The sequence below is a fragment of the Micropterus dolomieu genome, linkage group LG12, assembly GCF_021292245.1.
Source record: "Micropterus dolomieu isolate WLL.071019.BEF.003 ecotype Adirondacks linkage group LG12, ASM2129224v1, whole genome shotgun sequence".
NCBI lineage: Eukaryota > Metazoa > Chordata > Actinopteri > Centrarchiformes > Centrarchidae > Micropterus > Micropterus dolomieu.
In genome coordinates, this window is record NC_060161.1 from 21,867,983 (window position 1) to 21,893,766 (window position 25,784).

The following is a 25,784-nucleotide window of genomic DNA, read 5'->3' on the forward strand; positions in this document are numbered from 1 at the left end:
GTAATCGCATCCAAGTCATATGATCAACCGAGAAACTGTGAAAAGGCAGGCCAGGATCAGCTGAGTCAAGCTAGACACAGGTCGTCAGGTCGAGACAGGATGTGAGGTAAATAAAAGCCTCACATGGTCTCTAGATGGTGTACTGTAAATGTGAATGTGGGGAAGTTATGACCTCACATGGTAATTGATATTGGGCAGACATTCGCCAATATAACTAAAAAATCAATTTAAAAAAAATACTCTCAGTTAACATTCATTTGTTTGAAACTATATCAAGGTTATAAAATGAGTCCCAGCCTTTTTTAGTAATGAGGACATCAATTGTGAGCAGTTGAATAAAAGTGTGCTTTTTTTATTTATTTTTTTGTCTCAAATTATAGCATAGGTATTTCAGAAGCTTTAAAATGTAATAGTACCAAGTATTTCATCAAAAAACGCAAAAACAACTTACATAGGTGAGAAAAAATAGTTTTCTGTAACAAACAATCAATTTAATCATCTTTTGACCCTTCAGATTTATCTTAGTGGGTTCCTACCCAAAGGTTGGGAACCACTGTCCTAAAAAGATCCTAAAAAGGTCTATGAAATCTGTTCTTCATAGATAAAGGTATTGTCGCAGAAACTTGATTTCATACATCTACTTTGTACATTTATATTCATGTACATGGTTCTGCTCAAGGTTTATAGCCAACCTGTTTAAAGGACGATTTACCTTTTGGTTTCTCGTGGTGGGAACTGTTGGGTCTAGAAATGCTCTATGAAAAGTGGAATGAGAGAACTTCTGTTATGAATTGGGGCTATATAAATAAAATTTAATTGAACTGAATATGAATTAAAATCATTAAGATTTCAAAAGGTGTATGAAATATGTTATTCAAAGATAAAGGCACACTTTATGTTAAAACACTATGTCTATGAGGATATAACATTGTTAAGTTTATTTTAGGCTATTTGTTGTGTTTAAACTTCTTTATCCCCTTCTGCTCCTTGTAAAGCACTTTCACCTTATGATAACAGCTACGTTAAGCACAGTTTAGTGAATTATAATGGGACGTGGGTTTGTTTTATTTTGAAAGTTGTGACAGGACACGGTGGTGTTACACTATTTGTGGCTTGACGGCGGTCCACTGGTTTCCCAGGCTGACTAACCAGACCGCTGTTCAAACAGGAGACATGGGACTGTGGAGACGCCGAGGGGGTGGGGGGACTCTTCATCACAACAACTCAAACCAAAGGAGGGAAGCCATATCCAGCTCAAGACGCTGAATGGAGCCTTTACTTTTTCAACTTTATCTGTCATTTCTACACAGTGAAGGACCGGAAGTGAAACAACTTAAATGACAACTGAAGTTATCCGTGCATTTTTGATACCTAGGGCAAAGTGCCACACCTTCGCTTAGCGCAACAGGTACGTTGAAACAGCTTTTGGTTACTCTGATAGTCTTTGTGGTGTGCTTACATGAAGAAAATAAAATGATGTTGTAAATTAACTTCAAAGTGTGTGAAAAGGGTTGTTGACGCGTTGTTAGACCAGTTATCCATAGCAGCAGGTGGACGTTGGTTAGTGAGCCATATGGCCAGTGGCGAGTAACAAAAGCCGTGTTACAAACACTGCATATTATACAAAACAAGATAGTTATAGGAAACATGTATGTACAGTTAATGAAAATATAGGACAGTTGTGGACAATTGTTTTGAGTAGTCTAGGCAGTATAAAGGTGAGTGCACACTTGTTGCACATAATGACACACAGGCTATTTACACATTAACTATAAACTATTTATTGCATGTGTATAAACTGTAGGAAGGAGTAAGTAGAGGTAAATGACTGCATTTTTTTTAAAGATAAAAAAACTAAAATAAAGTCTTAAAGATTTTAATTACTTGGATTTTTCATATATAAATTATAAGTATTATAAGTGTTTCTGTAAATATGATTTCCCAACATACAGGTCTAAATGCGACCTGAAACAAACTCTGATAAGAGAATTGCAGAATTTAGAAAGAAAATTCTTGGCCTACAAATACTGGCATTTAAAAATAAAAAGTCACTGGTATTGGCCTGTAAAAATACCTGTCATGTGTGAGTTTTTAATTCTTGTTGCTAATTTCTCTTATTTGATCAATTTGTTAGTACGACTGACACTCAAGAAACCCAAAGATATTCACTTTACAAAGATATAAAACTGAAAGAAGAAACAAATCCTTACATGTGTAAACTGGAAACATTTGGCTTTTTTTTTGCTTAAATAGTGACTCAAACGATTAATCAATTTTCAGAACAGTTCCCGTGTGTGTGTGTGTATATATATATAGAGAGAGAATATATGTATAGTGTATGTGTGAAAAAATAAAGCTGAAACCCATTAGGTTTCAGTGTGTCACGTACTGTGCTGTAAATGAGCCACGCTGTGTGGGAGCTGAGCTGAAAGAAATTTCCATCACACCTTGAGCACACTGCTCATGGGCAGGTGAAGTTAATGAGTGAATGCCCGCATGTTATTGGGGACATTTGTTCTTTGATGGGATGGAGCGGAAAGGTGGAGGAGGAGTGGTCTCAACCAGAACTCATGTACACGGCCTTGGGCTTTGTTTGCACATCTAACACGGAGCCTCACTAAACCCCGGGTCACTTTAAAAGGCATGCACACTTTACGTCTGAGCCTGAAACTGCCATGTCTGTCATATATCACATGCAACCCTCTCAAGTGTGACGTTTCCAGCCGTGTAGAGCAGCTGTCACACATCAGTGTGTGTCTTCTGACCTCTTTTTTAAGCTGAAGGTAGGCAAGAGTCACAAAATCATGAGGTTTACACACTATGCTAAGTTGCAGTTTGCTAAACCCCATTTTCTTGCCCTTTGTGGCAGACTCAACCCATGCGCCTTTCAGACAAAACGAGCCATTAAAAGTGTATGCAAATAATATTTGCCCAAGGTCTAGTTTGCTTTGCACCCGGGCTGCTACTGCTGGATGACTCGACCTGAAACAGGATATAAACATGGGAACAGAGCTCAGTGCTGTTGTTGAAATGGAAAACAGATTATACACAGTGTTCTCTTTTAAAACTAAAGGATTTGTCGTGTGACAGTGTAGGGAAACCATAACCCCTTCAATCCCTTCGTGGAGTTTGGCTGTTGTTTTAATGACAGAGGAGTGTACTGTGGCAATAAACACACTTGTAGGCAATAAACACACTTGTTAGATTAAAACAAGAAGGAATAATCCAAGACCACTCAAATAAAAAGACTTTAATATGGCGTGACTGACACTAAGGCCTGCAAATCTTCATTGTTGATTAATCTGCCTTTTATTATTTTCTCAATTATTCAAATAGTTGTTTAGTTTCCATAAATACAAACTGCAGCTCATCGTACCACCCTGTTGTAAATATGAAATAAATTAACCCTGTAAAATGTCAGAAAAATGTGAAAAATGACCATCAGTGTTTCCCAAAGCCCAAGACGACGTTCTCAAATGTCACCCAAAGATATTCAGTTTGCTGTCACAGAGGAGGAAACCAGAAACCAGAAAATATTCACATTTAAGAAGCTGGAATCAGAGAATCTTTCTGACAAAAATGACTCAAACCGTTGTAGCTCTAACTGACACCAAAACCTTACACCCAATATACTGAGTAGGCCTGCAAGTATGACTATTTTGATAGTCAAATAATCAACTATTCAAATTAGGAATTGCATAATTACTCTATGGCTCTTTTTTAGCTATCAGCTTTTAAATGTAGCTTGAGTTTTTTTTAGGCATCTAAATCTAAATCTAAATGAACTTCTGTAAGTGACAGAGTAGGCTATAGTTACTAGAATTATGGTAGAGACAAATTAGGGCGGCAAAAACCTAAGAAGTGTCCAAGAAAAGTTTCTGACGTTCCATTCCTGCATAACCCCGCAAATCCAGCTGCGTTGCAAGGTAACGTGATCTGGGCAGCAGGACTGCCTTCTAGGTATGAGTGAGTAAACCACTATCTGTATCTGTATCTGTTCATAATATTAAAGTATCTGTATCTGTACTCGGAATCGGTGGAGCTTAACCCGGACGTGGGCATGACTAACCGGAAGTTAGTTATTTAAGCCTGAAATAGGTATGGGTTGATCAAAAGTTTCTAAATTTATTAGAAAACTGTTTACACAACAGCCTCAGAATTGCACTTCAACACGATGTTTTTAATTACAATAGAAGAGAACTGTTTTTTTAAAAGAAAACAGATATAGACACATTTAACTCTGACGATACTCGTAAAAAGTACATTTTATGTACCGGATACTCATTTCAGCCGAGTACTTGCTCAACCCTACTGCTTACCACGCCAGAGCGATAGTTGGTGGCGGTAATGCACCTCAAAGTTGGTTTGCCAGAGAATAACAAGAAAACAGGGAGAAAAGTGAAATTGTAAATACAGAGCAAGTGGAGTTGTTTTTGTTTGTATGGAAGAATTTATAGAACAGTCACTGTACCGTTATATATACCATTTCCATGATAAAAAATTACATATAGTCTGCCGCAAGAGAAGATTTTGACTTTGGGTGCCTGCAATAGTTCCTTCTTTGCATTTGTTGAGGTAAATGACTCCAAGGACATTTTCCAAATATTAAAACCAACTAATAATTTGATAATTTCTCATGTAGTAAGAAAGTTGCTTGTTTGTCTCCATTTCATATCATCATAAAATGAGTCTTTGTGGAGTTTGGCTGTTGTTCTGACTAGCTAATTAATTTGAAGAACATGAGTCATTATTTTTGACAATGAATCAACAGGATGATCAATTAAAAACAAAACCCAACTGATAACTGGACTGAAACGATAAGTTGAATGACAGAAAAATAATGAGCATCAACTATGACAACCACTATAATTGTTTTAGGCATTTATCAAGCTAAAATGCCAAACTATGTCTGGTCTCAACTTTTCAAATGGGAGGATTTGCTGGCTTTTTTCAGCTTTATATAATTATTAATTGAATATTTTGTGGGTTTTGGACTGTCGATCAAACAAAACAAGCAATTTGACTTCACCTCAGGCTCTGAGAATAATAAATGGATGAATCTGCAGTATGGTGAAAATAAGAGAACAAGTGATTTGAAGACATCACCTTGGGCTTAATTAATGAAAACGGAAGTGTGAAGTGAAGTAGGTCTGCCTTTTCTGATATAAATTCATACTAGCTGTACTTATTATATCAAACCTGGGTAAGATATGTAGGTGTTTTGTTGCCAAAATGGTTGTGTGAATGTTCACCCTCCTTTTTTTTTCGCCACTGCATTACCAGCTCTGCGTCATTTTGAAAGTGCTCTCTAACTCAGGCTCTTCGTAGGCTTGTTTACTCCCTAAAGTACAATTCTTAGCTCCTGGGTCAGGAGGATCCGCAGGAGGAAAAACAGCAGCCGGTCTGTTTGCAGTGTGAGAGAGGGAGCGTGAGGTGAGCAGGGCTATTGATAAGTGCGGGCAGCTGGGTAATAGAGAGGAGAGACAGGACCTGTTTTCATCAGCCTGCTGCCCAAGGCTGTCTGGAAAAGATGTGTGGACACAGCACATCATATTACACACACACAGAAGCAGACGTGAACACACACACTTCAGGGTACCACCTGACACTTCCAATTGGAGCAGCTGATCAATGACAATAGTCATTTGATTGAGCTCCCGCATTGTCCCATCGTTTGGTTTATGTAGAAAAACAGCAGCCGTGTGTGTCAGCATGAATATGAAATCAAAACAAACGCGCTGCAGATTGTTCCTTAACAAGGCCTGGCTTTATAGAAATTGGTGGCCATGGAAACTCACCACACTTGCCTAATCACGTCCTGGCTTCTTCAAATCAGCCGACTGAAGGTCACCTCGTCAAGCGCACGTGTGTCAAGCACTCAAATCAAAAGTTGTAGCGTCTTATTTTGAACTGATTTGACTCTCCCCCTCCTTCCCCTTAATAGCAGATCTTTCTTCAATTTCTTCTCTTTGTGCGAGCCGTAATTGAAAAAGTTACACGGTAACATCACTCAGCTAAATCGCCGGGGCTCTCTCATGGGAAGTGTTATCAGGTGTGGGAGGTTATCTCTCATCTACTGTACATGCAGGTTATTAAAAGCAGGATAAAGCAGTGGGTGAGACAGCAGCACTTTCCTTTCTTTTGTCACTGCACCAACTTAAAAATCGCGTGTTGACATTTCAGCTGGATTTTAAAAGCCTCAGAGCTGATAAGAAGCCTAAATTGACCACCTTATCGAACGCCGTGGTTCTCTTCCAGCCGAGAAATGCAAGAGGGTCACACCGTCCGCCAATGACTATGAGGAAGTCCTGCAATAATTACTTTGTTTTCTTGAGCACACATGTGAGATAAAAGCCGGTTGCAGCTTGATGAAATGGAGTTTGGTTGTAGATCAGGTTTGATTTAGCACCCAGAGGGATAAAAGATCACAAGAAGAACGAGGCTGGATGTTGAGATTACATGCAGAACTATTTGTAATTCAGATGATATTAAGAATACTGGCGACCTGTCCAGGGTGTACCCCGCCTTTCGCCAGATGTCAGCTGGGATTGGCTCCAGGCCCCCCGCGACCCTGTAAGCAGGATGGATGATATTAAGAATTGATTGAGCATGTTTAGTGATTCATAGCTTGGGAAAAAAAATATCTTGGGAAATCTTGAGGGTAGAGATTAATTGTAGACCCACATATTCATACGCACAAGGTTCACTTTCTTAGCTATTTCCAGAGCTTTAAACCATATCCCCATGTCTTCTGGAGATACAGTTAAAAGGTCCAGGGCAAAGGTGGCTTTATTTGCATAGCACCTTTCAAACACAATTCAAAGCTTTACATAAGAACAGCATTAAAAAACAAAAATTAATTAAGTAGAATAAAATTGCATGAATGAGAATTAAGTAATTTTTAGGGCGAGGCCACTTTTTGAGCATTACAGCCAGAATTTAGGACACCAAGGCCAAAACCAGCGGTGCGGGCCCTCTGTTGCCCTCATGGTGGTAAAAACCGAATGAGCAGATTTGCGGTAAAAAGCAGCTGCTCAGATGTTGGTTCTGTCTCTATGGCGCAAACAGGCGCCAGCAGTTCCAGTCCAGTGTTCGTGTGTACACATGATGCGTTCAGGCACGCTACTGTGTGCAGGTCAACCACATTTTGGCAGTGCTAGAGGCCAGCACATATCACTTCCTTATTTAACAGATTATTATTTAGTTTTGCCCATCAAATGTCAGAAAATAGTAAAAAGTGGTGTCTTAAAATTGCTTGTAGTAGCATTAAACAGAGGTTTGTGAAGAGGTCATTATAATTAAATGCCTTGTCAGTGGAGATAGGCAGGGTGCGATTTGCCAGGGGGGATGCGTTGGATTTCCCCCTTTCTCATTTCTATGTCCCTGCCTCTTCTCCATCCATCCATCCATCGTCAACCAATTATCCTGCGCACAGGGTCGCGGGGGGGGCTGGAGGCAATCCCAGCTGACATTGGGCACAAGGCGGGGTACACCCTGGACAGGTCGCCAGTCCTGCCTCTGCTCAATATTTTTTATCCCAGGTGGGGACAAAATGTATCCCCCCCTCAGAGTTATCAGTGCTACTTCTCCAGTGATGCAACGGATCACAAAACTCACGGTATGGATCGAGTTTTGTTAGGGTTTGCTGTGTGTCGAAGGGAAGGCAGTCAATATTACTGAAGCTGCAATAAATGTCACAATGTGATGGTCTGTTTCTATGATGACAAGCAGCCCAGTGTCCCTGTTACACCAGTGAACATACCCGAACACACAGCTACAGGGTTTCACTCAGTGACAATCTTGAAGGCGACGGCTTTTAATCGGTCGCTCTCCCCTTACCCACTCACTGTGCTTCAGAATTAAACACAGCATGTGTCTGTCTTTTCTATCTTTTCACTGCAACTCTGCATCGCGATGTAAAGTTATGTAGGCCATTTATTAATCTAATAATAAACAGTGGGAGAAAAGTTTTTTCATACTTTGATAAACTATGAGAAAAGTTTTCTCATAGGGGGGTATTGTCATGAAGAAACCCTCCCCCCTCTGTTTTTTTGTTTTTTGACAGAGAACTTGGGCGGTGGCGGTGCCACCTTTTTTTTCGTCACTATTTTAATTCTACTTCATGCTCCACCATATTTTAGTGTTTACTGTCTACTTCAATCTGCTCCCTTTCCCTTCAGCAGCAGGTGCTCCTCATGTGGAGGAGGTTGGTTAATGACATAGCCCATCGAAACGAAACCAACATGGTAGCTAATGAATGACATCTGAGAGACAACTCTCTCTGTGGTTGTCTGCAGAGTGCTAAAATGGGCCCACCCAAGAAAAGTCTATATGTGGGAAGCACTGGATTGTAGCGTTGTAAAGTCCCGCCGTGTTTCTGACTGCATTGACATGACAGCGCATGATGTGAAAGTTCAAATTTCAAGAAAAATGATGTGTTTGAAACACAAGAAAAAGAGCAGTAAGCAAAAACAACAGCCTGTCAGACTGACGGCTGACCAGTTAGCCCACTTTTCCATCACTACACTCCTCCTGTGTCACCCAAATGAACACGATCTCCCTTCTCACCATCCCTCCACACACACACATACACCAACACAGACACTCTGACCGGCCCAGAGTAGGTGTCAAGAGATAAATTACGACTTTATAATGTAACACACAGCTTACATACGCCAACCGTTTCACGAATCAGGTAACTGAGCTGAGTTGTAACAGCAGGGTCAGACACTCAGGAGAAATATTCATACCTACACCTCAGGGAACAACTCTCTGAATGTGCATTCAATTACTGCCAGTAGATAAGAGAAACATTTTTTTAGGGATCTACTGGCAAGCCTCTAACGTTATTCAAGCTCTCTGTTTTTGTCTCTAAACCTCTTCTACCTGTATTTAATTGATAGTGTTGGAATGCACAGTGTTTAGACCAGGAACTCAAACCCACAGATATACAGAAATGGTTGTGGATAGATTTCACTCACCCAAGGGCACAACAAAAAACAAGCGGTATCAGATATGCAACAGAGTATCTCAAGGAGGTGACTGTGTGTTTTTGTATTTTGAGGTGATATGAGAGTCCGGAGATCTAATCACTACAGTAACTATCACAAACAAACACCTGGTTCTACATTTTCCACATTAAAGGTGCCCTGCTGAGCTTTCTTGTAAACAAAGTTTACATTCAGTGTTTCTCACCAAAACACATTGTTTGTATCCATAGCCTGTATAAAAGAAGTGGACGTAGCCACTGTGATGTTAATCATTTGTTTGTGGACTGCTGTTTTGAAGCCTCAAGTTTGGTAATTTGACCGTAGCCATCTTGTTTTTTTTCTAACCAGACGTGACCACATTCGGACGAGAAGTTGGAGCTAGCTAGCTTGGTTGGTAAGATGCATCTGTAATTCATGTTGCAGTATTATTTAATGCGAATTTTGGCTAGCGAAAAACAGGCTTAAAACAAAATGTACTTACTGGGGGAAAAAATTTAAAGCTGACTCCTCAGAATGAAAAATATTAATATAGATAGTACAGATAAAAGTACCATAGCAACAGAAAAAAACTAATCAAATAGCTTGTGAAAAATAAGGTGTAAACATAAGTAGGCAACTGAGTTAACAAGAAGTGATTATTACATATCTCCGTGTTTCCCGCAGCGTTTTATAGTGGAGGTGCCTAAAATAACATCTGAGGAAATTCTTACATTTTTATGAAATATAATACGCATTTCACAACAAAAGCTACGTATTATATGAGTGAGGTGATTGTTTAACTCCAGTAATCCAGTAACTACATTAAACAGGAGAGGGTTTAACACCTCCACTAACCACCAAACTCTGAATCATATCATATTTTTAGTTATTTCTGACTCTACTCTATTGCAAATCTTGAAAGTTAAACCTAATTAAGATTTGATAAGGGATTGGTTAGATTAAGATTAGCTAAAATGCTATTGAACCATAATCTCAATCTTGACTTGGTAATCGTGTATCCATTTAAATGACCGTTTTGCAGTTTATTTCTAAATGTACAGATGACACTTTAATGGTCTTTAAAAATGTATTCAGCTTATTAACCGAGTAGTAAGGGTACACACCAACCTTTAAAACTAATAACTAAAATTATTTTTTTCCTTTTCTAATGTTATCCTCATTTCAGAGACTTTTTCAATTGTTACACACAGTAACTCCAGTTTTCAAAACAAACTCTTAACAGGTAAAAGTCAGTTTCAACCAGACTCTTTCCAGAGGAAGAATTATTTTAAGCCTTATCTTTCCTGATGAAATTTTTTCACCTGCAGCAATCTTTCAAAAAATGGCTCTGACTGCCATTTCCACGGGTATCCCCTGGATTTCAATCCAGCCCACATTTAGGGGACACACTACAGCAATCTCACTTTTATTGCACCCGTTTCTCCAAGATGAAATGTTTCAATTTCCTCTGGGGGAAACTCAGAAAGTGAAAAAATGGGAGCTCGGCCAAACTGCCAGCGCTGAAATATCTCTCCCTTTCAGTAATCGTCCTACGATCTTCCCTATCTTAAAAAACAGGAGCAATATATAATATATTGAATGGCACAGGGAGCAGACGAAGCACTGCTATTGCCAGCCAACAATGGCCAATATCTGAATGAATGATAGTCATTTGATGCACAGATTGAATCCTTGATCTCATTATGAGTTTGGAAAGTTTCCAGGGGAACGACACCATTGGTCAGCTGGATGTTCAGCTGTTGGTTACTGTAAAGCCTGAGGGAGGCTTCAGAGGGCGAGGGGAAATCCTCATTTCTGACATCTTAGTTTCTTGTGAATCCTCTGATGTGCTTTAACGCTTACAGCTCAATCTGCCTTCTTTAACCTCCGTATATCTGGAGACATCACTCTATGACCTCATGTGTAAGGTGCATTCATGAAAAGTTTTATTGCAGCTCAATTAAAGCAACAACTTAACTTATTTTTATACAGTTGTGGAAGATTTAGATCCTTACAACCCAACCATATTAAACACGGTAAGTACAAGTTAAAATCCTGCATTTAAAATTTTACTTCGGTAAATGTACTGCAGGATTAGCAGAATTTACTCAAGTATCATGAATTTATGCTGACTGTGCCCTGTCAGAGTGAAAATTATTATGTCATTTATTACTGATGTATTAACTTGCTAGCAGCATCTTAAGGTTGTAATTGATTGATTGACTACTTAATATACACTGTTTGGTATTTTAATCATAATATTTCGATGCTTTTGAAATAATAATCAGAAACAGTTTTGATAATTGAACAATCATCAAAGCAACTTTATAAAACCAAAACATTAATTACTCTTTTCCACCTTCTAAATTGTGAGGAGTTGCTGCTTTTCTTTGTCTAATATGATAATACAGAAAGTTGCAGATGAACATTTAATATCCAGGAATTCCCATCAGCTACACGGCAGGACAAACCTGAACTATAAGTGAAAACAAGAGCTGATGTTGATTTGATTTAGATTTTAAACTTGCTGCTTGTTAACTGTAAATTAACACAATAGCTTTAATGTTGTATTTAATTTAATGTTGAACAGGGCCCCTTTTATTGTTTTAGAAAATATGCTTTAAAGTGAAAATTGTCATTTTCTTTGAACTCTTAAAATATGTTGTGTATAAAAAGTGTTTGCTTGAGCCAGTTAAAGGCACGGTACGTGCACGGTGATCAGGGTGATACCACCTCTGCCTCATTTTGAGCCAGTAAAAACCCTGGTGTTCACAGCACTAGCATGCAGTTTGCTGTTTTTCTCACTTCTTTATAGCTATTTACTCTACAAACACAGTGAGATGACAGCTGTGAGTTGATACACTGGAGCCAGCCAGCCGTGTTAGTCGTGTTTGTCTTGTCATTTTCTTCCAGCAGAGCTCTTGGCAGTTGTCTTTGACTTTTAATGTCACTTAGTTATCAGTACATTGATGTAACTAGCTAGTTACTCATTGGCCACGGCTGCTTGGAGGAGTGTTGTTAGCTGCTGGGGCTAAGATTCATTGCGTCATCTCTGCCCTGCAGGACTAGTTCCCCTCTGACTGAGAGGTTGTTTTTGCTGACCAGCAGCAGAATGGTTGGCCGGAGGCAGGTAACACTACAATCATATTGTCTGCCAGCCCAGAGTTTTGCCTTGCAAATGTGCAACCCAACTTCATGCCGATGCAAAACCAGCCTTTTCCAGCCCAGTCAGCCAAACTTGTTTTCCATCTCTTCCAAAGCTTGTTACATTCCCATGATTTGACACATGAGAGGGAAAGTCATGAGATTGACCTCGGGGGGAAATATTCTTGAAAAGGTCGTGTTGTACCATCTTCTCTTTTACCCTTGTTGGTTGATTCTTATGTCTTTGTAGTGGTCTTAGCTGTGTGATTAATCAACATTTTAAAGCATTATCAGCCAGATAACACTCATAGTTGTGTGTTGTATGGGGAATAAATAGTTTCTTTGCTAGTTTCTTCTGTCTTTTCACTATGTTACATGAAATGGATGGATTCAGCAGATCTTCATGTAACGTGCAGTTAAAAAGCATTACAGGTTCAAAATCTTACATAGGGGTTATAACAGAACAGGTTAACATGGTTTCGTTATTGCTTGATTACCTCCGTCACAACAATTAATTATTCATGTACTGTCATACAAGTCGAGTTTTTAGTGGTGAAAACATGGTGCCAAGAAAGAACTAAACATATTCAAACTCATGATTAATTTATAGCCATTCACTCGGAGACAGTCATGTCAAAGGACCATTTTAGGACTGTTCATTGCAACAAACAGATATGCAGTCGTATTTGGCAGAGGAGGCTCTGAGCTCCAAGATGCTCCCCTAACGGATCCAAGCAGCCTGCACGACTCCGAGGCCAGCAAATTAAAACACCCCCGGGGGTGCGAAGAGCAGAAAGCAACAGACACATATCGCTGAGATATGAAATATACATAATGCACAAGGCACAAGGCAAGAAATGCCACCAAGTAACAAGAAAACAGGAGGGGGAGGAAGCTGCTGGCAGCGGCGGAGGGAGGAATGCGGCTGAGCGATCAGAGGATTCAGAGTTGGAGCTTGTCAGAAGATTACTGACCCGCTTGAACGTGACTAGTAATTGTAAAAGTCAGCCGATAGTAACTTCAGAGGTCTTTGGGGACTAATGCTCCATTAATGTGATAGTTCCCGATGCCCGCTGGGAAATTACCTCTTCTCTTGCTCCCCTCCTGGAAGATAAGGGACACTTCAGCTGGGCGGGTGCTTGCCAATGCGGCAGTGTGTTAAATCAGGGTCCTGTAGTTAAAGCACAGCCGGTCGAACCACTGGGCCTCTCAGCCGCTCTGAGGTGCACTTGGCGTGGTACACCCTCTTGGCTTTTTCATGAGTGGCTGTGGATGTGTCGGAGGTCCCAGTGAAAATGCAGACGAATGTGTGGTGGTGATCGTTTCAGCCGGTTTACAGTCAAGCCCACGTCAAATCACAAGAGAGAGTAGAGGGCACACAAAGACAAGCGGACGCTACTCTGTCCAAGTTGACTTTGTCTGTGTCATCTGTGGCTTCACTCACCTCTGGCTCTGGACTCTTTTTCTGTGCTGGCGCACAGCAGCAGCCCGTAGGGGGATAATTAGACGCCTTGGGATAGCTAAGTCATGCTTTGCTTTGGCACAAATAATACAGTCTTTCATGTCTTTAAAGGCATTAAAAAGCCTTTAATGCTAACTCGAGGAGCACTGTACATCAAGTTGGTGCATTTTTCAAAACCCACGTGTACATCGTTCCCTCCAGGACTTTGCATTATTAGGTGTAGTCCCACAGCATAACTGAAGGCTGTTACATCACAGTTGCCTGGCTTCGCTACATCTTGAAAATTTACACGACTAATGGGTTCACAAATTAGTGAAGAAAAGGAATGATTACAAGAGCTATGGCACATTCCTTTTTGAAATGATCCAACTAACAAGTATTGCCTGTGTTGTCAAAGCCTGATATATCTTCAGTTGTATATGTGTACATATCCTCTGTGCCGTGAAGCTCCGTTGATGTCCAAAACGTCAATGAGCCACACTGCTGCACTGGATAATATGTTCTTTAGATAAGGTGAACAAAGTAGTGCAGCTCAACAAGTGGCTGAATCAGATATGCAGACCTCAGTGGTGGCAGTAGGCCCGATTTAAAGCACGTAGGCAAAAAGATGGTGCTGATGTTACAAGTAAATGTCCAAGAACAGTGCTGCTGTTCCTCAAATCACAGGAAAACTCTAATTGCCACCAGAATTAGGTTCTTCTTCCCTGAAAGCAGTATTAATGCAGACTTTACATGAAACTGCATTCCATTAAAAAAAATCTGAGGATGAAATGATTCTGTAGATAGGGAGTAGTTAGTGTTGTTAATTCTTTCTAGGCTTCATGATGAATTACCTGCAGTTCTGTTCAAAATCAACTTTATTTAGTGTGTGGCTAGAACAGCAAGATATTCCTGGGAAGTAATCACTTAAAATCACAGGAAAACTTTCAACACTAGATCCTGCTGTTGTAAATACTCTGAAATACTACTGAAAATAGTCCACAACAAATGCGCTTTTTACTCTCACTTGAATCAAAACCACAGTGCCTATTTATTTGAAGTAGTAACTTTTAATAACCTTTTTTAAGAGACTCGTTTATAGATTTACACCCTCATAGGTACAAATGGGTAGGAAAGTTAGACATTTTTAAGAGAAATCTTTTAATGAAATATAGTTGCGATAGATCTGCTTTTATTTGAAGCTGCACTCAGAATGTGTTGCACTAGTCCTCTACTGTTCTATAAGTACTTGGAAAACTGTACTTTCAACTAAATGTACAACAAAAGACCAGGGTCAGAGAGCTAAGGTTAGGAATAGAAACTGTTTTGTTTCGTGGACACACATCCTTCCTTTTATTCCACAAGATACTGTGTCCTCTACCTCTGTCGTGCTCTCTTTCTCCTTCGCTCGCAGACAAAACCATTCAAGACCCAGTGATTAATTATTTACCCGGGCAATGAAATGCCAAAGCCTAGAGAGACACACCACCAGGAGAGAAAAGGTCGCTCCCTTCGTGCTCATAGATACACACACTATGATACACACTCATACACACACAACAGTGATGGATGGCAATAACATCTTTATCGGTGCTTCAGGTAGACAGAGTTTTCATCCTCGCATCCAAACGCCGTCGGGACCAAGGGCAAAGCAAAAACTTGACTGATGAGGTGAAATCTTCAAGCGAGCCCAGAAAAAAAGCTCTCATTTAAAAACCACTCACATGTCAGAGGTGCTGAACTGTCCGATCAATAGCAGTCTCGGACTCTGTCAAAGTGTGTGTGTGTGTGTGTGTGTGTGTGTGTGTGATGGTGTACAGGCCGGCGACTGTGGAGCTAACTGTAACCTTTCCTTGATGAGCGATTGCAGATGGGAAAATGTCACCCGCTGAAAAAACAATAAATGTGCATGTTTTTAAAGAACATGATTAAAGTTTAATTGCTTTCTTAATGTCCCTCCACAGCTCCACAACACAGCTGGCCAAATGGGTTGCCAATGCTGCAGGATGATCAAAAGGTGAGAAATGTGTCTGCAGTTGTTTGTTTGGTGCCACTTTTCTGTCTTACAAGTGAACGTTGCCAGGACACTATCTTATTATTGTTAGATGTCAGTGATTTAAAGGGTCGGTTCACAAGAATTAAATGTTTTTTCCCACATTCCTCTAGTGGTAATTAGCCAGTTTTGGTTTTATGTTTCAAGGACATACGTGTCTCAGAGCCTCTAAAAAAACGTGGAGGTGATTGGAAGGTAATTTGTGACGTCCTAAACAGCGGCCACACTCATTCAGTATATGGCTTTTACTGTATGAAACAGCTCCTCTGCCCTTTTTCTTGCTGGTTAATGTTTTAATTCGCACAAGGGTATAAAGTTTTTATGATGTTATTGGAGGCAGTCTTTATTTCAGGCGGTGTGGCCCACCTGCACTATAAAACCCTGCTGGAACAGGACAGAAATCAAATCGCTGGTTCAGTATACATTCACACAACATACATTTTAGGCTATGTCTGTGTTGTTTATTTCCATTTGTGTATTTTGTATTTCTTTTTTTTTAAATCCAGTGCCATAAACCGGTTTATTTTTTTTATGGCAAAATACGACATTCCCGTCAGGCTCAGCTGTGCTTTGTTTAGTGCTAATAGGCATATGTGAGCATGCTAACACGCTAAATTAAGCTGGTGAACATGGTAAACATTAAAACTGCTTATCGCCATGCAGTGGCGGCCCCTGCCATATCTCTCAGGGGGGGGCAATTGTTGCAATAATGGCTAAGATGACCAGCTCAATGGTCTAAGTCTGCTATGAGACAAAGATTGTTCCTTAGTCTACATACTGTGCCGTATTTGTAAGTAAGTGCGAGCCCTCCCGGAACCCATAGAGATTGCTTTGCAGCGCCTGCAGTTGGAAAAAAACTGCCTTTACATGAAAGTGAGAGCGATCTGGACGAATTACAACCAGACTGAAATCGCCCAAAAGAAGCGGGACTCCAGCGCCTTCTAGGGCAGCACTTACGCCAACGCACAACGTCAGCTAGCCTTAGCATCAGCTAACTAGCCAAATGGCTAACAGACGCCTCCAAAATCATACTGAACAAACTTGGCTGGTTACAGTCACAGGCTAATATGATAGTTCAGTGTTAAGTTCTCACTAGCTTTTCAAAAATCGAAGCGAGAAAACTACTAAAAACTACTAAAAACTTTTAAAAAGGTATATTTGTACACAAATTCGGCTTGTTTGTCCGTCATCTTGACCGGTTTTCGTAGGCTGCCGCAGCCACACTGGTTTGTGGGTAATAGGTGGCATCAAGTCACCATCGATGCTGCCTTCAAAACTAGCCATTACAGGGGCAGTTTGAAGGCATCTTACGAGACAGGAAGAGATCGTTCGAGCCGTTTGGAACAGCACTTGATGACTCGCTGTCCTGTTTCTGAGACAGCAGTTTAGCCCGTTTTGAAAACAGCCTCTTTGTCTTGTTATTAAATGAATTGTCGGGGATAAAAATGATGAGTCAGTTATTTAAATTGTCATTGTCGATTTTTTTATCTGCAGCTTCGCAGTGCCAATTCACATGTCTCCTTGTCCACATAATGATGTGGACAAGGAACATGGAATGTCTCGTTCCATGCAGATAGTGAGAGGTTCATTTATAATATGTCTGCACTCTCTGCCTCACGTGGCCTCTTTGTACAAACTGTGAGTCAATATGCCAATAGCCATCACCCTTGGTTACTGTATTTCTTTGCAGGACTGTCTATTCATTAAAAACCTATGAGGCATCGTTGTCAGGGCTCGACATCGCTCTGCTTTTTGAGGTGAACCAGGAGACAGAACAGGGCCGGGGAACAAGATTTTGATTGCAGATTAATGAAAGGGCACGTTGTGATTCGCATACCAGAGTTGTAATCCCCCTCCCCTCGGCACTTTTTTTCTTACCCATGTCAAAGACACACAAGTGAATGCTTGTAGCACACATACACATACCTCCCTAATTGTCTGGAGTGTCACATTTCTGGGCTTAGTGGTGTTTGGGGTTTGGCGGGGCAGGGGCGTGTAGGTTACTGGGTCAACACCATGGCCTCAGTATCAGCAGGCTGACTCTTGCGGGTTCCCAACTATCCAAGGATTTTATTTTGAAAACTGGTACAAATTGAATAAAAGATATCAGATTTTTGTTTTATTACTTATTTAAAGGGACTCTGGGACATGATCAGAAGTTCATTTTAGATTTCTCAAATCTCTCTTTACTTATGCATTTTTATGAGAAATCAGTGTCACAGAAGGCAACATTTACTGTAGATTACAGTGCAGCAGGAAACACAACTTCCCAGGTATATTTAATTGGACATCCATAAATGAGTTAGGGGTTCAGTATGCTTCAAATGAAGTAGTTTGTGCAAAATGTGTTGTTTGCGTCTAAAGGCAGAAGTGTTTATACCTGCTCCTCATGGCCACAGGGCAAAAAGCCAGTCATCACTGAGAAGGCAGAGACGTGAATCAACTCATTGCATTGTGTTATAGTAAAAGTTGAGATAGGGTTAACTTCTTTGTCAGATGACCCTGAGTTTTTGTCATAGGCACCCCAATTGAGCTCGTGCAGAAGTCCCATTCAAATATTATGTGTTGTACATTATGTTTTGCCACTTAAAGGTGGAAATGTCCAAGAGGACAATGTGCCTTGCATTAAGACAACTAAAGATTAGGATGTTTATCAGAAGCCTAAAAGTTGTTGGTGGCATAAAATCCATTAGCAGCACTGCACCATGCATTATATTTGAAATCAGTATGATCAGCTTAAATCTGTGTAGTGAGTTGGTATAGCAGACACAAAATGCAGATGTGGCTAAACAACGAGGGAAACATCTTGTCTGGTGCACCATCGGTGTTGAGAATGGCGTCTTCCAGGATGGAGGAGCTCCCTAAAAAAATCTAAAAAAATAAAATAAACACAAAACAGAAAGGGAATTCCGACAGAGAGGGCAAAGCAGGAACTCCCCAGATTAAATTGCACCTGCTTATATGCAAAATCATTAAAATCAGAGCTTAAGCCTGAGGAGCTGCTGCTCCTCTCTTTCTGTGGGACTTTCTGTGCCTTTTTTGTCTGTTTTGACTTCATACATTGCAGCAAAAAACAAAAACTGAAATGTTTGCTCTTTGAAAATAGCTTGGAGATGAGAGCTGATGAAAATACAGTTTCTGACACAGCTTTTGTCCAGCTTTATGAATCATTGGTGTTTTTTATATATATATATATATATATATATATAAAAACACCTTGTGTGTGTCTGGCTTCTCTGAAAGCAAGCTTCAAATTTCACCTTGGCAGCCAGGACTCAGCGGCAGCGCTGCCCAGGAGTGAGAGAAATGGAAAACATTCATTTTCTCAGCTCTCCACTGCAAAGGCAGACAGAGGGAAGGATGCAGGGTGAGGTAGAGGTGCTTAAGTCAGAAAGGGTGAGCATGTGTGTGTTAGCTTGTGGCTATAAAGGCGTAGGCGTGTGATGTGTTTGTGTGTCTGCTTGCCAGGAGGTGAGGAAAAAAAGCTGTTATTGAATCAGTCAATACATCTGAAAGTTATGTCCTTAATTCTCAGGTTCTTGCTAAGTACGTGAATACTGAAGAGGGTGAGATAAAAGCACAGAATAAGGAGCACAGAAACAAGAGTGGAGGGCACAACTTGAGAAAGAAGGAGGAGGAGGAGGCAGGAGTGAGACAGTAGATGGAAAAAGCTCGAGGGAAGGAGCTCAAATCAAGGAGAAGTCAAGTGCAAAGGGATAGTAGATTAGTGAGCTGCGACTACATTACAATGACGCTGAAAGAGAGACGAGGAGGAGGCTTGTGAGGAGGGGAAGGGGAGAGGCACCTGGAGAGGTGTGAGATGGAGTTTGCTCTGCTGGGGTCATGAGGCTCGCAGGGTGGAGGAGAAAACAAATGAAAGGAAGAAGAGATGGTAGGCGCTCGCAGCAGGTGATGTCTGACACTATCTACAAAAAAAAGCCCCCCTGCCAACACTCTTAATACCTTTCCAGGTGCATGTGTGAGATCTGTTGCTTATACCGTTGTAAGAAAACCCTCCAAAATTGGCTATCAGACAGTCATTACAGTCTACAAGGGGCTATTTAAGGCGTAGAGCTTAAATGAGCATTAATTAGCCTCTGACCTTTCAGGAATTGGGTCATGTTATTAAACTGAATCGACAAGTCTCTGGCAGAGCGCACGGTGGCTTGTAATTTACACAATATAAGACTTGCACAGCAGAGGAGCGAGCAGACGACAGCAGGGACTCAACAGAAACACCAGGAAATACATCACACCAATGCTAAATAATGGATCAGTGCTGCTTTATCTGATTGAGAATGGGAGCTCTTATTATGCTGGTTGCAGTTGAAAATGCCCCTTGTCACTCATATTAATGAGCTGAACTATGCGGCATAACTAGGGCTCATTATTTTCTTTAACAAAATGAAAAACAAAATGTGAATTAATTTGTGTTTCTTATCATTTGTTGTTTTTTTTCTTACTTAGACTTAGGCCTATAATCAGCTGCCATTTTTTTTTGTCTCTGTTTGTTCCTTCAGTTTCAGTTATCGAAAAGTATTTTCTGAGCTGTTAAATCAAGAAGACCGTTAACTGTAAACTGGTGATCAGTGTCTTCTCACAGCAGGAAACAGCTAATTATGTGTAGACATAAATCTGAAAATCAGTGAAGTATATCTTGGTATTTTTCAGTGACAAACTATGCTACTAACTACTACAATTATTTCTGTGAGCCTAAGAGATAATCTAGTATCATTAACTTCTACCGTAAAAAAGAAAAGGGGGGGGTTGCTGTTATCTTAAATTTTTAGCATAATGCTGAGTAAGCTAGCATCTAAGAGCAGTCTGATTTAAAGCAGGTGATTGTGGAAAGTATTTGCTTTATTTCTGAGAGTTATAGCAAGATGAGAAGACTGATACCACTCTCACACCTGTGTGTTAAGTATGGAGCTAGAACCACTAAGCCGTTAGACTAGCTTAGCTTAAGCTAGGCTAACTGCCTCTTTCTCTGTACCAAATGAAAATCAAAAATTGATATCAATCTTCTCAGCTAACTCTTGGAAAGAAAGCCAGTAAGCGTTTTCCAAGATGTTTAATCCATCCATCCATTGTCAACTGCTTATCCTGCGTACAGGGTCGCGGGGGGCTGCAGCCAATCCCAGCTGACATTGGGCGAAAGGCGGGCCTTACGCCATAGACAGATCGCCAGTCCATTAAAGGGGCCTCAAGATGTTTAATTTTTCCTTTAAATGCTGCCGATTGTTTAGCTTTACTTATTTTCCTTTTCTCATTATTTTCCAGCCTTTTTGGCTAGAGCTAGGCCAATAAATAGCCAGGTATCAGTGAATATGTCGGACATAAAAAAACAAGAAATTGAAGTACAGAAATGCCAAACACCTGCGTTTGTGTGCGCATTGTGTTTCATCCTCTTCACTTACATGAATTTTTTTCCTGTGGTTCCCTCTGCTCCGTGGAAGTCAGCAACACAAACAAAACATCTGACAGTAAAAATAAGCATTTCGCTGAACCAGAATTGGAGAGAGAAGAGTGCAGTCAGAGGCCTTTGTACAGTCTGCATAATATATCTGACATTCATATGAGCAGTGCAAATATTACCACAGCCGAATGCAGCCAGTATAAACATCAGGTGCATGCATGACTTAGACGAAACAGTGGCATTTAGAAAGGTACATCAGTGTATAGTGTGTGAGGGTGTTTTCATTGATTTTCACGGGATCATCTGACTCCTGGAGCCCAGTCAGACGGACAGAAATAGTCCTCTCTGTCTGCCGCCAAACTGATCCAGGAAATCAAACAGTGTAACTCAACGCCTTTGGAAGTTAAAATATATTGCAAATGCATCTTTCATTCTGTCTCATCTCTGTAGCAGGTTTGATTCAAAGTCATTTGTGTTGAAATTATTAGATGTAGGTGTATTTTCTGAACTACTGATTGTTTCCATTGCTTTTAAAGTCTAGAAAATGTTGGAAAATAGTGAAAAATATCCAGACTCTTTTTGATGTGGTCACCATGGGCTATGGTGACCACATCAAAAAGAGTCTACAGCCATGCTAGCATCTCTGTCCGGCTGTATTTAGGTACAGTGAAGGTTTTAGTTAAATGCTAACCATCAGCATGCTAACATGCTCACAATGACAATGCTAACATGCTGATGACCATGTTCTCCTTCTTAGTATTAGCATGCTAATATTTGCCAATTAGCACACAAAGTACAGCTGAGGGTGATGGAAATATTTGTTTTGCTGGCAGGCTATTTGGTCAAAAAAAGTACAGGACAAATAGAAATTTTGACTGTATGATGGTGCCAGATCTAAAGTCAGGGGATCATCAAAGTAATTCATCCTGAGGGGAACATGAATGTCTGAGCCAAATTTCCATCAAATAGTTGTTGAGATATCCAAGTCTGGACCGAAGTGTCCAACCAACATTGACAGTAGCTACGTACAACATTGTAGTAGCTACGCTGCTACCGTTGATAAAAAAATGTTTTAAAAATATCAAATTACAATTATACAATTACATAAAAGCAACAAATCCTCACATTTTAGAATTTAAAACAATACAATTCTTACTTGATAAATTACCTAAAAGACTAAGAAAGTATCGAAGTTATTCACAATTCGACGATCTGATAAGTCAGCTAATGGTTTCAGCACTGGAAGTAACACTCGCTCCATCTGTCTCTTTCCCAGCTACATCTATGACCCCTCTGTGGCGGTGGATGTGAGGAAGACTGACTCCGCAGGCGCCTCGCTCTACCAGCCCCAATACCTCTCAGATGCGGCCCCCAGCAACGACCCGCTCAGCAGCCACAACAAGCAGAAGCAGGGCTTCCGCAACATGGGCTACAGCAAGTCCAACGACAGCACACTAAAACTAGAGGTGGACAACAACCATGTCAACCGCAGGCTGCACGCCGCACCCTCAGCCAATGAGGTGCACAGGCAGGGGAGCGAACCACTTCCAGAGGTGTACATCATCCAGCCAGAAGCTCTGGCACCGAGATGGGGGATGCAGGAAAAAGGCCCGAGCCAGGTGCCCATTTACCCCAACATAAACAAGTACGAGAACCAGACAAGTTATGGTGAGCAGGATCACCGTGCGACAGCGATTGGGTGGGACAGCTCCATCACTCAGTGTGTGACTGGCAACGAAAGCCTGTCAGCGGACGAGGTGGACGAGGGCGTGGGAGGGACGCCCGAGTATCTGTGCGACACGGGCGACGAGGGTAGCGTCCTGTCAGTGGACATCCACACCAGCACCACCAGCCTGTCCTCAGCAGACACCAGGGACGAGCTCAGACTGCCAAAGACTCTGGACGTTTCCACTGTTGAAAGCGGGATCTCGGTGATGAAGAGCGAGGATGAAGAGGAGGCGAGGGACAAGAAGGAGGAGGTGCAGAGCGTCACAGACTCGATGGTGGCGGAGGCTCTTGCTGCTTTGGAGGCCGCCACCGCTGGGGAGGACTGTGAGTGACAGACCTCTGCGCTGCCTCTTGCTCGTCACCTAAAAACTTGTGACTTGATGGAGCATTCAAAACCACCATGAAACTTTGCCACGGTTCTGAACAACACCCCTTTTGTTTGGAACAAATGAAGGAAAACTGTGTTTACAACAAAAAAGTACAGATTTATTTTTGAACTCAAAGTCTTGGATATTTTTTTATTTTGCTCACACAGACAGAAGATAATGTCTGCCTTGTGAAGGAGGCGACTTTTCCAATGCTGCAAGGTTTGTGTAAAGCCACAAATGAAGAGACATCAGTTTGTAGACTGTGACTATCACCTTCGGTCTTATCAACCCGTTAGCCCTTTTGAATCTAGTGTATTTAACACTCCACCGCCCTTATATGCCTGTACAAGCTCACACACTGCTTTGCCACGTCCATACTTCCCTTGTACAGGTGCTAGTAAAAACAAACACGTTGCTTTTATCACACTTTTGCCTCATTTCGGGGCAAAGCTATGCTTATTGCTAGCATAGAATCAATATGTCCATTGTGAACACACAGTCCTTGCCATAGCTCCCTGTATCTTCAGGAATCTCACCCTCGTTTCACTGAGAGGGCGAAAAACAAAAGGTCATCGCATATTTTTTATACACTACCCATGTTTTTTGTCTCTATTGTGTCTTCTCTTGTTATTTATAATATCTTTACTCGCATCGCTGTTGATTTATTGTGAGTAGAGACTGGACGTTGCTATAGTCTGGAGCAGAGCAGTGAGAGAGGGAGGATGAGAAGCGATCCTTATTTATAGCTTATTGTGTTGATTTCATCAGAATAAAACAAAATGAATGATGTATGTAGAAAATTAGTTTACACACTGTTCTTACATCATCAGACACATGTACACTGACAATTCTCACTGTTTATTTTGTTAATTCATGTAATTTATCAGAAGATCTATGCACACTTGAAATCTTGAGCAGGTTACCAAAGGATAAAAAAGAAAACATGTACATGTCACTAATATCGCCTTAGTTTCTGCAGCCTTTCAACCTTAACCAAACTTTGAGCTTGACAAGAACAGCTAAGGCCAAATCTTTGCTGAATAAAGGGGCCATCAATTCACCCTACTAGCTCTGTTTTTCTTCTTCTATTTTACTGGTCAGGCTATGTGTTTCTGTCTCAAAATATGTTTTATTGAGCCAAAGATTATACATACAGTATATTGTTGTGTCAGTGCTCATTTTCAATTATGTGAAAGATTTATAAAATGATGTTCATGCACATGTAAAGGCTATAGGATCGTATTTTGGGATCGGAACAATATTAAAAATAGGCAAATTAAAAAGAGAAAGGAACATTTTCAAAATAAAGGAAATTTATTTTTTCTTTTTGAATGACAGGGTACCCAGTAAAATAGACATAAAATAAATGTAAATCTAAGAATAGGAAAATAAGTCAGATAAGGCAGTCTAGGAGCATTAATTTCCTGCCTTTATCTTCCCCCTTAGTCTTCCTTATCTTCCTAAACCTCTCCTGTTTCCCTGTCCCCTCTCGCACTCATTTACTCATTAAATAGAGTTAAAGTGCAAAAATATAGACAACAACTCAGGAACTTCTATGTGCAAGGCGTGATATGAGTGGTTGCCAAAAATCGTATTATATTGTGGTAGTCTGCCCTTTTCGAACATAACTTATTCTTCCCAGCTGTATTGTGTTGGTTAGATCACATAGCCACATTTTGGAGGAGGGACGCCGTTGTTTCTTTCCACGATTGTAAGTAGTAGTTTTTAGTTTCTGCTGTGAGGACGAATTGTTGTTGGGCTGTGGTAAAGTCTTCTTAAGGCTTCAGACACACCAAGAAGAATGCGAAAATGCTCGGGTTCTAGTGGTGTATTAATAATTTCTGAGATGTTGTTGAAGCTATCAGGCCAAAAAGTGGCAACTAGTATACACCTATAGTACAGCGCTATAAAAAAAGAGTTGCTTCTGAGGAATGGCATTTATCACACATGGTTGATATGTTTGGATGTATGCTTTGTATTTTTTACCCCGGAGTAATGGAGTCTATGTAGCATTTTAAATTGTATAAAACAGTGTCTGTCTTTGTTTGAGACTTTGTGTTCGAGACTTTCTTCCCATATGTAATCTGGTAATCTTGAATACCCATTTCTTTTTTCCAGCCGGTCTTAAAACTTTCAGAAGATGGCAAGGTGGTAGGGTGCCCTACAGGCAGGAGATTAAATTGTCTTGTTGACGTTTTAAGGCAGTTGTCTGTTGTTGATTGTCTTTCACTTTCCAATCCTATTAAATATTAATTTGAAATACCTAAAAAAAAAAAGAAGACATTTCTTTTGCAGTTTTGTGAAAGAGCACTCTCACGGTCTTTGACACTGTGGATTCCTGAGTAATCTCTTAAAGAATGACTTTGTCAGAAAAATAGGGATGTTATGAATTAGGTATAATATTTGAGGAACTCTTAATGGTGTTCTCTTTGTCGAGTAGTGGGATAGGGAGTTTTCCAGAGCTGAATTTTACTTTTTAATTTGTCCACTAGGAAGGGTGGAAGTTGGCCCGCAGAAGAGAGAGAAGTGTTGTTTCATAATCTCAACATCTAGACAAGTGATTTTTTTCGTCCTTAAATGGAAAGTGTTGTGCGGTATTTGGAGGGATTGAATGGATCAATATCATTTTATTCCCATTAATACTGTACCTTGAAAATGTTCCAAA

At 40.5% G+C, this 25,784-nt stretch overlaps 1 protein-coding gene across 3 annotated transcripts; it reads left to right on the plus strand.

Annotated features, from left to right (window-relative positions):
- The first annotated feature begins 1,178 nt into the window (after window positions 1–1,178).
- Window positions 1,179–24,184, plus strand: zgc:194930 (uncharacterized protein LOC557813 homolog). Of its 3 annotated transcripts, none has more exons than XM_046064989.1 (4): window positions 1,179–1,408; window positions 9,339–9,384; window positions 15,519–15,571; window positions 22,300–24,184. In XM_046064989.1, exons 3-4 carry the CDS (start codon window positions 15,540–15,542, stop codon window positions 23,081–23,083), a joined length of 816 nt encoding a protein of 271 aa, XP_045920945.1. In that variant the 5' UTR covers window positions 1,179–1,408; window positions 9,339–9,384; window positions 15,519–15,539; the 3' UTR covers window positions 23,084–24,184. The 3 variants fall into 3 exon arrangements, with proteins under 3 accessions (XP_045920945.1, XP_045920946.1, XP_045920943.1); XM_046064990.1 differs by having other exon boundaries at window positions 9,339–9,380; XM_046064987.1 differs by lacking the exon at window positions 9,339–9,384.
- The last annotated feature ends 1,600 nt before the right edge of the window (window positions 24,185–25,784 follow it).